At 44.9% G+C, this 13471-nt stretch overlaps 1 protein-coding gene across 1 annotated transcript in view; it reads right to left on the bottom strand.

Annotated features, from left to right (window-relative positions):
• The window catches only part of COL23A1 (collagen type XXIII alpha 1 chain), a 444884-nt gene that overhangs the window by 19060 nt on the left and 412353 nt on the right, over positions 1 to 13471 (bottom strand). Inside the window, exons 9-14 of the mRNA XM_027867027.1 lie at positions 8097 to 8213; positions 7453 to 7488; positions 6250 to 6276; positions 3606 to 3632; positions 2386 to 2439; positions 353 to 415 (exon numbers count right to left, since the gene is read on the bottom strand). Of these exons, the coding sequence (XP_027722828.1) occupies positions 353 to 415; positions 2386 to 2439; positions 3606 to 3632; positions 6250 to 6276; positions 7453 to 7488; positions 8097 to 8213 (324 nt within the window). The remainder of the gene's footprint in view (positions 1 to 352; positions 416 to 2385; positions 2440 to 3605; positions 3633 to 6249; positions 6277 to 7452; positions 7489 to 8096; positions 8214 to 13471) is intronic.

Raw genomic sequence — 13471 nt, 5'->3', positions numbered from 1 at the left:
TCTTTCTTTCTTTCTTTCTTTCTTCCTTCCTTCCTTCCTTCCCTTCTATCATCTATGTCTAATTTTACCATCTGACCTCCATTCCCTCCCCCTTCACCTTTCTTTCCCTTCTCTTCCTTTTCCCTCTTCTCCCCCTTTCCTTCTCTATTCCTTTCCCCTTTCTCTCTCTTCCTCTCTCCCCATTGCTCACCCTCAGGCTCCTTCTCCCCTTTCCTTGCCCCACTCCAAGTTCCCAGATAAGATTCTTCTTCTAAGAAGAGCGGAGGTTATGTTGAGCCTTCTATTGACTCAGAAATGAGCATTGGCCCAACTGGGAAGGTCACACACATGGAGATTGTGGCTCGTAAATTACCTTGGCTCCTGGTGATCCATCAGTTCCATTCTGTCCTTGAGGCCCTGGACTCCCTTCCTCTCCCTGGAAAGCAGAGGATACAGAGTGACCCTGGTTTTCAGGCTAATCACCATCCCAGGATCTGGTGGGGGCCAAAAAGTTTAAATGACTTGCCCACGGTCACACATATAGTACATGGCAGAGAGGTTGGCTCCATCCTTCTGGCCCTCCAGTAGCAGGCTGTGCTAACCAGAGCTCCAATGGCCATCGTTGCCAAGGCTCAACATGTCATCGGCATTTACTTGTTGATTAGCTGGAATGGAGGACCCAGCAGTAAGCCAACCACCATGTTAGCTCACAGCCACTACCCTAGGCAGGAGAGAAGGTGTTTCCTATCCTCTAACTTTTCCCAGGGATATAATGACTAGATCAGGAATTTCAGCAGTCTCTATTAAAACCCTACTTCAGTGTTAGTGTGGAGTAGAGGTGAGCCTGGATTCACCCAGACAACGACGGGGGTTGGGGGAGTCAGGGCAGAGGTTCTGATAGGTCCTACCACTGTCAGAGAGGCTCCATGTAGGGGCCTAGTGATGGGCTTTGTGTGTATTGCCCTAGGAATAGCCTGGCAAAGGTTCCACAAGCTCACCATTTGGGATTTTCTTGGTAAAGATACTGGAGTGGTTTGCCGTTTCCTTCTCCAGCTCATTTTACAGATGAGGAAACTGAGGCAAACAGGATTAAGTGACTTACCCAGGGTCACACAGCTAGTAAGTGTCTGAGACCAGATTTGAATTCCGGAAGATAAGTCTTCCTGATTCCAAGCCCAGTGCTTTATTCCCTTCATTATTTAGCTGCCCAAGTAACTTGTGCAGTGTTATATAGATAAATATCTGAGGCAGGATTTGAACTTAAGTCTTCCTGCCTCCAAGTCCAGCATTCTCACCACTGTACCACAGATCTCCTTTCTTGATAGGCTTTAAGGTTTAAAATCATAGGAATAGAGCTAGAAGGAACCCAAGATGTAATGTAGCTTAACTCCTTCATTTTATAAATGAGGAAACTGAGACCCAGAATGGAGAAGGGACTTGCCCATGGTTACACAGCTAGTGAGGCCAAGTGAGGAGTTAAAGCCAGGCCCTCTGACTCCTCTGAATGCTGCTGTCTCCACTGTCCTTCCCAAAGGGATGTGGGAGCCAAGAGGAGCTGATGAGCCATTGTCTGTCTCTGTAGTTCAGTTATGGTCAAATGATACTCAATGATCATTTGTAAAGGACATGGTAGAGGTGATTCTGCTCAGGTGCAGGTTAGACTTAATTGCCTTCTAAGGTCACTTGCAACTTTGAACACACTGTGGATCTTGCCTTTTCAGTATAGACTTTCTTTATTTCTCTCCATTTATACATCTGTTCATTCATTCATCAGACATTTATGGATTTGCACATAGTTCAAGGCAGGATGCTCAGCTGGAGAGTAATAGCATTCAAAGAAGATAAGTCTCTCCTCTTGCCTTATAAGTTTATAGCCTAGGAGACTATGGACTATAATAATAATAGACTTTTTTTTTAGCCTGAAGTTTTCCTTCTTTCTCTTTCTTTCTCTTTCTTTCTTTCTTTCTTTCTTTCTTTCTTTCTTTCTTTCTTTCTTTTTCTTTCTTTCTTTCTTTCTCTCTCTCTCTCTCTCTCTCTCTCTTTCCTTCCTTCCTTTTGTCTTTTTTCCCTCCTTCCCTCCTTTCATTTAGGAAGATGAGGGGAGGGTTGTGTACATGGTTAATGGAGGGAATGGTGTCAGCCACTAGGTTTCGAGTAATACTTCGGTTTTCTGTGGGGGAGAATGAGATAACTGGAGATGCGGCAGAGATTTGCTCAGTTTTGAAGAATAACACCATGGCCATTACTGATCCACACTGGGTCTCTCATAGCCTGGGGGAAAGGATGATGAAAAGGGGGAATCTCTCAGTAGCTTCCCCCCACAAGAGATTTTTCTCAGATTACTAGGAGTTTGGAAAGAAGATGGACAGAAAGAGGCAAATATTTCAGGGAGGAGAGGAGTTGTACCTTTGGCCCAATGGATCCCTGGAGTCCTGGTTGTCCTGGCTGTCCATCATCTCCCTGAGGAAACATGAGCTTCAGTCCACAACCTGAGCCTGAGGCAAGTGCCTTCTACCCCACCCCCGCCCTGGGTCCATCTGCGATATTTCTATTTCTCAGGTGATTCCTTTAGAGTAGCTTCCTTGGTTCACCTTGAGACAAAGCTATGTACCAAGATGATCCCTCAGAGGCCTTCCTGAGTCCTGGGTTTGCTAACTCTAGAGGGAGAGGTTATTCTGGACAATGGGGTGAATCTGTGACATTTCTTCCATGAAAAATCCTCAAACTTAGAATGATTAATGATTTTTATATTGTTGTTCAGTCTTTCAGTTATGTCTGACTCCTCATGACCCCATGGGCTTGTCCATGGGGTTTTCTTGGTAAAGAAACTGGAGTGATTTGCCATTTCCTTCTTCAATGTGTCCCCATTTTATAGATGAGGAACTGAGGCAAATAGGAGTTAAATGACTTGCCCAGGGTCACACAGCTAATAAATGTCTAAGGCCACATTTGAACTCAGACTTTCCAAACTCCAGGCCTGGTGCTCTATCCACTGCCTCAGTGATTTTTATAGTATGCTACTAACATCAGTTGAGCTTCACAAGCATCTGAAGTGGGCAGCACCTACTTCATTATTATTCCAATTATTATTATGGGTATTATTAATATTTAGGTATTATTATTCCTATTTTATAGATCAGGAAATTGAGGCCCAGAGAGATGCGGCAGTGATAAGGTTAAGCATCTAGTAAGCAGGAGAGCCAAGACTAGAACCCAGGCCCCAGCCTCTAAATCAATCCCTTTTTCTACTCCCCTACGCTGCTTGTCCTGTCAGTCTGGACTCTGAGGCCTCAAGGCTTTAGCTCTCCTCAGATGTACGGAACGCCAGTCTGAAGAAGAACAGAGGTCTTGGAATCCTTCTCTGTCTGTCTGCCCTGCCTCCTCACCCTGCCAAGGACAGTGGCTTTGCTCTTAAAGTTCAGTTGGCAGGGAAGCGGCTTAGAGGCGCCCTCTTGACCTGACTTGATTTTCATGAGAGGGATTCCATGTGCTCTCATTCCCCTCTTCACCCTCCGTGCTGGCATGCAGTGCCCAGAGGCCTGTTTCCTCCCCAACCCAAATGGTCCTCAGCTCCCTAGGAAGGAAGCAGACCTGACATTCATGCTCTGAGATGAGCCCTTGCTTACCTTTCTTCCTGGCATGCCAGGCTCACCCTTAGACAGAGACAACAGGAAAAGGGAGCAGTTAGAGATCAGAGCAGAATCAAAATGTTTTTATTCAATTAAAATATCTCAAACTCTGGTCCTACCTCCATCTCTTCTAACTTTATCTCTTCTTCTCTTCAAGTCCCCAGTACTTCAGCCCAACTGGACAACCCGCCGTCCCTCATACATGACAAGAACTTTCCTGCCCCCACTTCTTTATTCCCCACACCCATGATGACAGGAGCCCAAAGTCCAGTTCACAGACTTCTAAAGCCACTTTTCACGTGTGGGACAAAACAATTTAATTAATGAACGAATTCATTTATTCATTCATCAAACATGTACTGAACACCAATTATATGCAAGTCTAGTTTATGACTTCTAATGCCATAGAAATGAATAGCATTCCCTTGTGGGACAAAAGGACTTAATTAATCAATGAGTTCATTTATTCATTGGTCAAATGTGTGCAGTGATTATGTGCAAGGCCTCATGCTGAGCAATGAGGTGGCAACAAAGAGGAAGACATGAGTCTTGCCCTCAGGATGCTTTCAATCTAGTATGAGAGATAAAATATGGATACAAGAAGCCAATTACATAATTAATATGTAAGAGATACATGAACAAAGAACCATAACTATTCAGAGAAGGGAAGAAAGGCTCTTACCTGCAGGTAAAACTTACCCCTCCCATCATGTCTGTTTGGTTAAAATCTGATCCAAAGGGCTTTCAATTGGAAAGGGAGAGGGAGGGTAAAAACTGCCTTCATGCAGTTTTCTTAAAGCAGAAATTCTCAAACTTTTTTTTTTTGGTATCACGGACTCCTTTTGGCAGTCTGGTGAGAGCCCTGTTTTAGGGAGGGCATCGACAAACTGGGAGCAAACAGAGGAGTGTGACCGCATGAGTGAGGGACCTTGAGATCCCATCTTGTGGCATCTGGATCAGATAAAGGCCCAGGGGAAGTTTAGTGAAAAGGAAAGAAGAATTAGGGTGGTACTGAATTGTTGCTTTCATGTATCTTAAGGGCTTTCAAGTGGAAGAAGGATTTGGTTTGTTCTGCCTGGCCCCCAAAGGGCAGAACAGGAAAATGTGGGTGGAAATTGCCCAGAGGCAGATTTTGATTTGATATAAGGAAAAATTTCCTAACAATCTGAGCTTTCCAAAAGAGGAATGGACTGCCTTGGGATTTCCTGGGATCCTCTTTACCAGAGGGCTTAGAACTGGATGGGCTCTTAGATGCCATCCAATACCACTCCCACATTTTACATGTGAGGAAATTGAGGCCCAAGGAGAGGTTGAGTGATTTGGCCAAAGTCACCCAGAGGATGAGTGACAGAGACAGGAATTATACTGAGGTCCTTTGACCCCTGAGCCAGAGGCCTTTCTTTTGTACCTGATCCTTAAGTGAAAGTTGGCCTTCCTCTTGTAGGAGGTACAGCAAAAAAGCGTATTCATACAGAATCTACTCCATTTCAAGTTACAGGTAAAGGCCGAACTACCTGTCTTTTTCAGACTCTGAGATTTTGTGATTCTGGGAAATCCTATGTATCTTTCAAAGCCTAGCTCAAATGTCACCTCCATCAACTATCCCAGGGAAGTTCTCTCTCTTTTGGATGCACATGGTGCCTTGTTCATGTCTCCTTTATGTATTTATCACATTCAAGTTGGCATCATTACGATATGCAGCCATGTCATAGCAACCAACCAACAAACATTTATTAAGCTCCTACGTGCTAGTAAGGGTGGGAGGTGTTGGGGATGCTGTGAGCATTTGGAGGGCAGGGGTTGTGTCTCCTTCATTCTTTGTCTCTCAGTGTCTTGCAATATTATTATCATTATTATTATTAGCATTTATATGGTGTTTTAAGATTTATACAAAGCACTTTGCTAATATTACCTCATTTTATCCTCATAACAATCTTGGGAAGTGTGTGCTATATTATCTCCATTTTACAGATGAGGAAACTAAGTTATAGAGCAGTAAGTTCCTTACCCAGTGTCATACAAATAGTGTTTGAAGCCAAATTTGAACTCAGGCATTTGTAACTCCTGGTCTATCACCTGACTGCCTGTACATAGCACATGCTCAGTAAATGTTTGTTGAATGAATAAATGACGTCACTTTGTCTCAAGAGGGAAGAGTACTCATTTCCGCTGTAGACCATGGCTCATCCAACTAAATTTAAATGAATGCGAATTTGAAGCAAATTGACTTAGGAAGGAAATAGATGTTTTCACCAGAGGTAAGTATTTCAAGCAATTGAAAACCCTAAAATGTCAACCAAGGAGGTTTAGAGCAGGCGTTACTTTTTTTCTGTCATGGAGTCTTTTGGCAATCTAGGAAAGCCTACAGACCCCTTCTCAGAATTGTATATATATATGTCTTCACAATATATATACATACATATATATATTTCACAATAGAAGGAAATGTTAAATTTCAGTTAGAGGTTAGTGCAAATCAAGGTGTTCTTTTGTAAATAAAGTCTAAGTCCACAGACCCCCTGGAATCTATCCACGGCCCCTTGGTGGTCAATGGACTACAGTTTAAGACCCCCCCTTGTTTAGAAAGATGCCTGACTTTGGTTTGTTACAGCCAGACTTTCTAGTGGTGATCAGCTCTTACCTTGAGTCCTGGAGGTCCTTGTGGGCCCTGTCATAGAAGAAAAGCAACTGGGGTTTAGGTTAAGTCCTACTAGGAAGACATTTTAAGGGGAAGGAGGAAGGAGGCATATCCCAATAGGCTTGTCAGTGCTGTGGTGGGCAGGAGGTGTTCATGGGCACTGCCAAAGACCCATTCAACAGGAGAATAAGTGAGGGTCAGGAGGGCTGGGGTGGGCACTGCCAACATTTCTGAGCTAATGTTTAGCCCTGGGTTGGGGGTGGGGAAGAAGGAATTTTCTGAATACAGGAAATATAAGTAAAGATGAAAGGACTGGCATCCCAAGACAGTGGGCAGTTGTGAGGTAGGAGATATATACTTGTGGTCTTAGGGAGCCAGAGCATATCTGATGCTGACCCCAGCTGGAGGATGCAGTGGGGGTGTGTAGAGCTAGGGAAGGTAGGGATCACTGCCCACTGGAAAGGATGGTCCTTATGATGGCAAGGTGGAAGTAGGGGTGTCTATTGAGCAAAGTGCTAACATAGCTGTCTAGTCCAAAGGAAAGGAGGTGGGGGAAGCACTACTGTCAGAGGTTTGGGATGTTTTAGAAAATTAGCTTCTGGGTACTGATATAGAAGGTCAGCTGGGGTCATGTGTCAGGATACTTAGGGACCCATTTCTATGGACCATAAGGCCCTGGAGGCCCTTGCTACCCACCATACTCACACAAATCCACACCTAACTCACACACACAGATCTCTTTCTGAACATTACGCACAAAACATGCCTACCTAGCACCTTATGATTGACATGGAACGTACATTACACACCTCATCAATGTCTCACATCCTACAAGCAACTTCATCCCCTCAAACATCACAGCACATACCACACATATAGGTTACACCTTGCTACTCTGAGATCCACAAATACACAATGCTAGCCATACAGACACACCTCAAACAAAAACATTTAACATCAGACATGCACATATGCAGACAACACACACACCACACACACACAAACATAGAACCACAAACACCCTGTGTGCACACTCTTGCTCCCCTTCACTCCAGGATGCCTGGGTTGTAAGGGCTGTTCTCTAGACCATTGAATCCTAAGACAGCATGCACAATCTATTGCTTTTGGCTTTGAGTCACATCATGTGTGCAAAGCTATGGTGGACATGGTCAATGGCCCCTGAAATGTCAGCTTCTGGGTACTGACCATCACACCTCCTGGTCCTGGCTCTCCTTTTAGACCCTGGGGAGACATAAGGTTTACAGAATGTTAATCTACCAGCATTACCGGCCCAATGACAGTGTCAAGACAGAGCAGCTCTCCCCTTGTTTAGGACAGAAGTCACCAAGCTAGTCCCTTAAGCTCTTCCCCCCAGCTCCTTGAATTCAATGAGGCAGGTCTTTGGGGGAGCCCTGCCTAGCTTGCTGCAGAGGTAGGGGGTGCCAGAAGCACTCTCTAAGGCTGGAAAAGGCAAGTGATACAATATTAGGACCAGGGGTACACTAGCAATAATTGATCCCAGGTCAATTCACACATTGGGGGAGGAGCTTGTCTGGGATGCAGCCTCCAAGGGCAGTAGCTATCTGGCCCCTTCATACCAGAGTCTTGCTGATCAGGTGCTGGGTTTAATTGTTTGTACACCATTGAAGGGCTGCAGATGCAGGTTCAGGGGTTGGGACTGAGATAAAATTAAGTTTGGGATTAGATATTGGGTCTAAGATTAGGGTTAAAGTTTGGGATAAAATTCAGATTAGGGAGAGTTTAGGGACTGAATACAGGTTAGACCTGGGTTTCAGGTTAGGGTTGAGATTAGGAATTGAATTCCCATTAGACTTCAGCTTTTCTCTTACATCTGGGCCTTGTAGTCCTCGAGGGCCATCTTTTCCTGTATCTCCTGGGGGCCCTCTGGCTCCAGGGGGACCTGGGGGCCCAGGTGGACCAGGAACTCCATCTTGACCTCGATCTCCCTGCAAGACATTCATGGCTCTTATCACAACCATGTGTGGAGGTGGCATTCAGAGGGCAGCATCGAACACATATGTCAAGTCCAGGTGGGAATGTGGGTACTCACTCATCCATCATTCCTCTGGGGCATCCGCCCACATTTCCCCTGCTGGACGGGGCCCAGGAATGCCTCATGGAGGTTGATATGGGGGAAGGAGAGGAAGCTTCCTTCCAAGAAAGGAGGTGTTTGGACATGAAGGCACAATGAGCAAATGACGCAGGTCATTTTCTGAACCTCATCTATCTGGATGAAGGGATCTTGGGGAAGAAGAGCCAGTGGCCCCTTTTCTCCCAAATTCCCTGTTGAAATAAAGCCACTCACAAGACAGCACAGTTTCCCAGGACAGGAGCCCCTGGCAGGAGATCCCGATGGGATCCTTAGACTCCCCTACAACATCAAGGTGTTGGGACGAAAGGACCAGAAACATGTAAGGGAGGGATTAAGAAGCAAAAATTAGGCTGAGAGGAGCTGCCAGTTCAATGGAGGAATATAAATATAAAGTTAGCTAGAGTTTAATCACGTGAATAGTTCATAGAATCATAGATTTAAAGCTAGGAGGGACCTCAGAGGCTGAATGATCCAGCCATTTCATTATATAGATGAGGAAACTGAAATCCCAACAGGTCCAGGGAAAATCATGATTCTTCTAAGGCCACAAAGGTAGTCAAAGATTCAGGATTTGAACTTAGGACTACTGATTCAAAGTCTGTGCTCTTTTCTCTATATGTCTTGTTTCCAGACATCCTGATGGTTCCCGGGGAGGTGAGGGTAGGGGTGGGGTGAAGCATCAGCACTGTTAGATATTCCATCTGCTTTGTCTGAGGAAGGCAATACTCTGCTGGTTCCCCCTGCCTTCTGAGAGTTAGAGGCTAAGCAATGAGGCATTTCCCAAGTAGAGATTGCAATGAATAGCTGATGGGGAAACACAGACACTTCCCGACATAGAGTTCTGGCAGGTGTCCGTCTAATGGGGATCCAGCTTGCAGAGGAGTCTGACATCCAGAGGTTTAAAAGCAGAGCAATAAGAGACAGATAAAGCTCATCAGGCCCTGAAGCTGGGGCAGAGCTTGGCCTGACATAGGGTCAAACCTCTGAGCCTTTCATGGCCAGGCAGGTGAGCAAGGCAGACAGTCACCCATCACTCTCCTCCATGGGGTCAGCCCTGGATAGTCTGGGATGATGGCTGTGGGCAGAAGCCTCTATAGGCCTTAAGGCTTGTGTGACATGGGGGCTATTGCTATTATCCTCAGGAATCTTCTGACAACATCTGGACAGGTCATCTGCCTAAGTCTGCCTGACGCTGCAGAATTGGAATTAAATCTGTTTAAAACTGGGCAACTCTCAGTTTGTCCCCCACTGTTCGATCCTCACCATGGGGGTTATTTGGCAAATCCTGTCATTTTTTCCAGATGATGCAAGGATGGGAAGGGTTACTTTCTCGTGCAGCAGGCAGAACACAAGACCCAGTGTGGCAGCCAAACTTCAATTAACCAGAACCTGACTGAGCACAATTCTCAGTTCCCTAGGTGGCTCGTCCTCTTCCTTGTTTCCCATCTGAACTATCCCTGTCCTCATCCTCAACCCAACCACTGTGCTTTTAGGAGGAAGAGAGAAACTACAAAAAAGGGTACTGAGGTCAGGGACTTTCTCAGTAATCATTTTACAGAATCATAGGACTGAGTGTGGCAAGGGAGCTTTGAGAGTGTCATCTCACCTCCTTATTTTACAAATGGGGAAACTGAGTCCTTGAAGAGGGGAAATCACTTGCCTGGGGTCACAGAAAGAGTAAATGGCAAAGCCAGGACTCAAACCCATGTCCCCTGACTGCCAGTCATGTGGTCTTTTCTTCACACTGTGATTTCTAGGCCTCTAGATATACAGATATGTGGAACTATAGACTTTACAATTGGAAGAGAGCATAGAGATTATCTCTCTGTTTCAGCCCTTTCATTTTACAAAAGAGAACGCTGAAGCCAAAAGAGAAGACATGACTAAAGGCTGTCTTTGGATCTGTTATGCTCCTCCCAATCTTCTATCCCCAAAGAGCATTGGATTTTGAGTTTGAATTATAGATGTGTTATTTATTTGTGACTTTAGGCAAGTCCCTTCTCCTCTCTGGGCCTTGTTTCCTCATCTCTAAAATAAGCAAAGGGGATTGAACTAAATGACTTTTATGTTCCCTTCCAGTTCAAGGGCCAGTGATGTTACATATAACCTTGTTCTATAGGGCCAGGCATCTGAGAACAAAGAGTCCTGCGCCTGGGAGTTCGGAGCATCCCTGGCTTTCCCACTTACTAGCCACGAATGACCCCAGGCAAGTCTCATCTCTTCTCTGAGCCTCAGTTTCCTCCTCTGCAAAGTGTGTGACTGTAATACCTACCTCACAGGGTTGTTGTGAGGTAAGTGCTTAAGGTCTACAGTAATGTGAACAATTTTCTCCCAGATCCTTGAACATAGGGACCAAAATGCTTGTGGAATTGATTTGAATGGAATGGGGTGATGAGCCTAAGATGATAAAAAGAGCCTGGTTATCAGAGAATGATTCCATTACATTGCCCAGGCTTTTATTCTCTTGACACACAGAATGCTATGGTAGATAAGGAGCTAGCCTCAAGCCAGGAAGACCTGGGTTCAAGATACGCCTCTTACATATATTGATTATGTGACCCTGAATAAGTCACTTAACTTCTCAGACAAATTTCTCAGATTCTAAGTTACAGAGAAAGTTCTGCCTTGCAGAAGAGGGAGGGTTCTTCACAAAGGAGGTCCCTGGATTGATGAAATCACAGATCCAATGTAATAAGGCTTTCTAGGATGATATTGAGCAAAGAAGGCTCAAGTGTAGTTTCCATTTTGCCCTGCAGCCCCCAGAATACCCCACTCCTCCTGCTCTCTGGTTAACGGAGGTTTGGCGGAGTTAGGGGAGCCAATCAGAAAGGCAGGAACAGCAAACAGGAGGCACCAGATTCCGCACACTCACTCCAAAGCTACCTTGAGGATACGGCGACTAAACACGTGCTGCTCTCTAGAGAGAAATCCGTGACCGAGGTGGGGAAAGACCATCTGGCCAGATGCACAGGGTAGACAGTCAGAAGGAGCAGGAAGTCAGGAGTACAACAGAGTGATTTATAAAACCACAGAATTATTTCACAAGTCACAGAGAGGGAAATGAAGAGAAATAGGGAAGAAACCAAGAACGGCAGTTACATACATGTAGCTCCAAAGACTTAGATTTAAGGGCAAGTGGTGAAACTAGAACAGGCGTCTTCAGATTTCTTTTGTCTAGTGTAACACAGGAAGGGGAATTCTCATCTCTCAAGGCCTAGAAGGATCCCCCATTTGGAAGATCAATTCTTTGGCTCCATTAGAGAGCAAATAAATGAATTTTCCCCTCCTCAAAGAAGTGAAAACAAACATAAACTCTCTCCTCTGGCCTCTGAGAAATCCCACCAGCTTGGTTGTGGAATGAACTCTGGATTAGATGGCTGACATTCATTATGTCCAGGAAAAATATTGTTTGCTCAGAAGCCAAAGTGGGGCCCTTTCCTCTCACTCCTATGTTTGTTGGGGGAAAACCTCATTTCATTTGTCCTGGCCCAGCTGTCTCCCCAGAGGGACATGGGGATAGATGGGGCCTTCAGGAGGGAAGCAGGACTGTTTGAGTCTTTGCCTTGCCGAGAAGGACGCAGAGGGGGTTTCACAGAACATTCTTGTCCACATTTGAAAGAAGACCTTTATTTCATAACTAAAAATGCCACTCACTGCCCAGAGCCCTCAGCATGTGAATTTACTCTGGGGAGTGACTGGGACTTTGCACCAGAGGGTCTGCACAGATTATCAAGTAATCAGTCAATCAACAACCATTTATTAAGTACTTACTATGTGTTAGGCTCTTTGCTAGGTGCTGGAGATAGAAAGAAGTGAAAGTGTTCCTGACCTCAAGAAGTTTTCAGTCTCCTGGGAATAGTGAAGTTCATCAGGTCCAAAGGTGAGAAGGACCCAGGGTGGGGCATGATGGGCTGAGGGGGATTCAGACAGGGTTCTCACATGTGCCCTTTATTACAGGTAGATCAGGGGATGGGGATATGTAGAACCTCCAGAAACTCTTGGTGTAACTAAATTGTGACCTGAATATTGCCTCCTGTAAAAGGAGCCTATTTTTCTAGTCTTGACTTCAGGCAAATGCCCACTGGCATTAGCATGTATGCAGAAGACACTTTTAGGTGCCAAGATTCTGTCCTGTGGAATATGAAGAGGGAAGCAAGCAGAAGAAAGAGATGTTTCAGAGGCAGCATAGTATTAAAAAAAAAAAAAGATGGACTTGTAGTTAGACCTAGCCCTGATACTTGTTAGCTACATGATCTCTGGAAAGAAAATCACAATTTCTTTGAGTCTCATTTTTCTCATCTATAAAATGGGGATAATGTCTATCTGACTGCTCCTGTCTCTTTTGATGGGTCATTGTCCATATCATGTCCTCCGACTGCAGATGTACCCCAAGGTTTTGTCCTGGGTACCATTCTCTTTTGTCTCTATACTCTTTTACTTGATGACCTCGTCAGCTCCTCTGGTTTTAATAATCAGCTCTATGCAGCTGGTTCCCAAATCTACATATCCAGCCTTAATGTTGCTCCTGAGCTCCAGGCCCTCATCACCAGATGCTCATTGAACAATTCAAACTGAATGTCCTGTAGGTATCTCAAACTCAGTTTGTCCAAAATAACATTTATTACTTTTCTCCCCAAACTCACTCTTCTTTGGAACTTCCCTACTTCTGTAGAGGGAATCATCGTCCTTGTAGGCACTCAGGTTTACAAACACCCTTGGTGTTATCCTTACTACCATTAACACTCCATGTTTCATCAGTCAAAAGATCTTGTCAATTCTGCCTCCCCAACATCCCTCATATACATCCCTTCGGGCATTCCTAAGGTCACCGCTCTGGTTCAGGCCCTCATCACCTCTTGCCTAGACTAGAAAAATAGCTTTCTAATTGGTCTCCACTCCAATCTATCTTTCACATGCCTGCTAAAGGGATTTTCCTTATCTGGTATAAGATGTTGGTCTATACAAGGGATGGGAAACCTTTGGTCTTGAGGCTATATGTGAACTTCTAGGTCCTTGGGTGCAGCCTTTTGATTGAGTCCAAGTTTTACAGGACAAAAGGATCTGTCCTGTGAAGTTTACATTCAGTCAAAAGGTCACACTTGAGGACCTAGA

The sequence above is a fragment of the Vombatus ursinus genome, unplaced genomic scaffold, assembly GCF_900497805.2.
Source record: "Vombatus ursinus unplaced genomic scaffold, bare-nosed wombat genome assembly UNPS02014785.1, whole genome shotgun sequence".
NCBI lineage: Eukaryota > Metazoa > Chordata > Mammalia > Diprotodontia > Vombatidae > Vombatus > Vombatus ursinus.
Note: the sequence above shows the minus strand (reverse complement) of the source record. Positions and strands in the feature narration are given on the sequence as shown.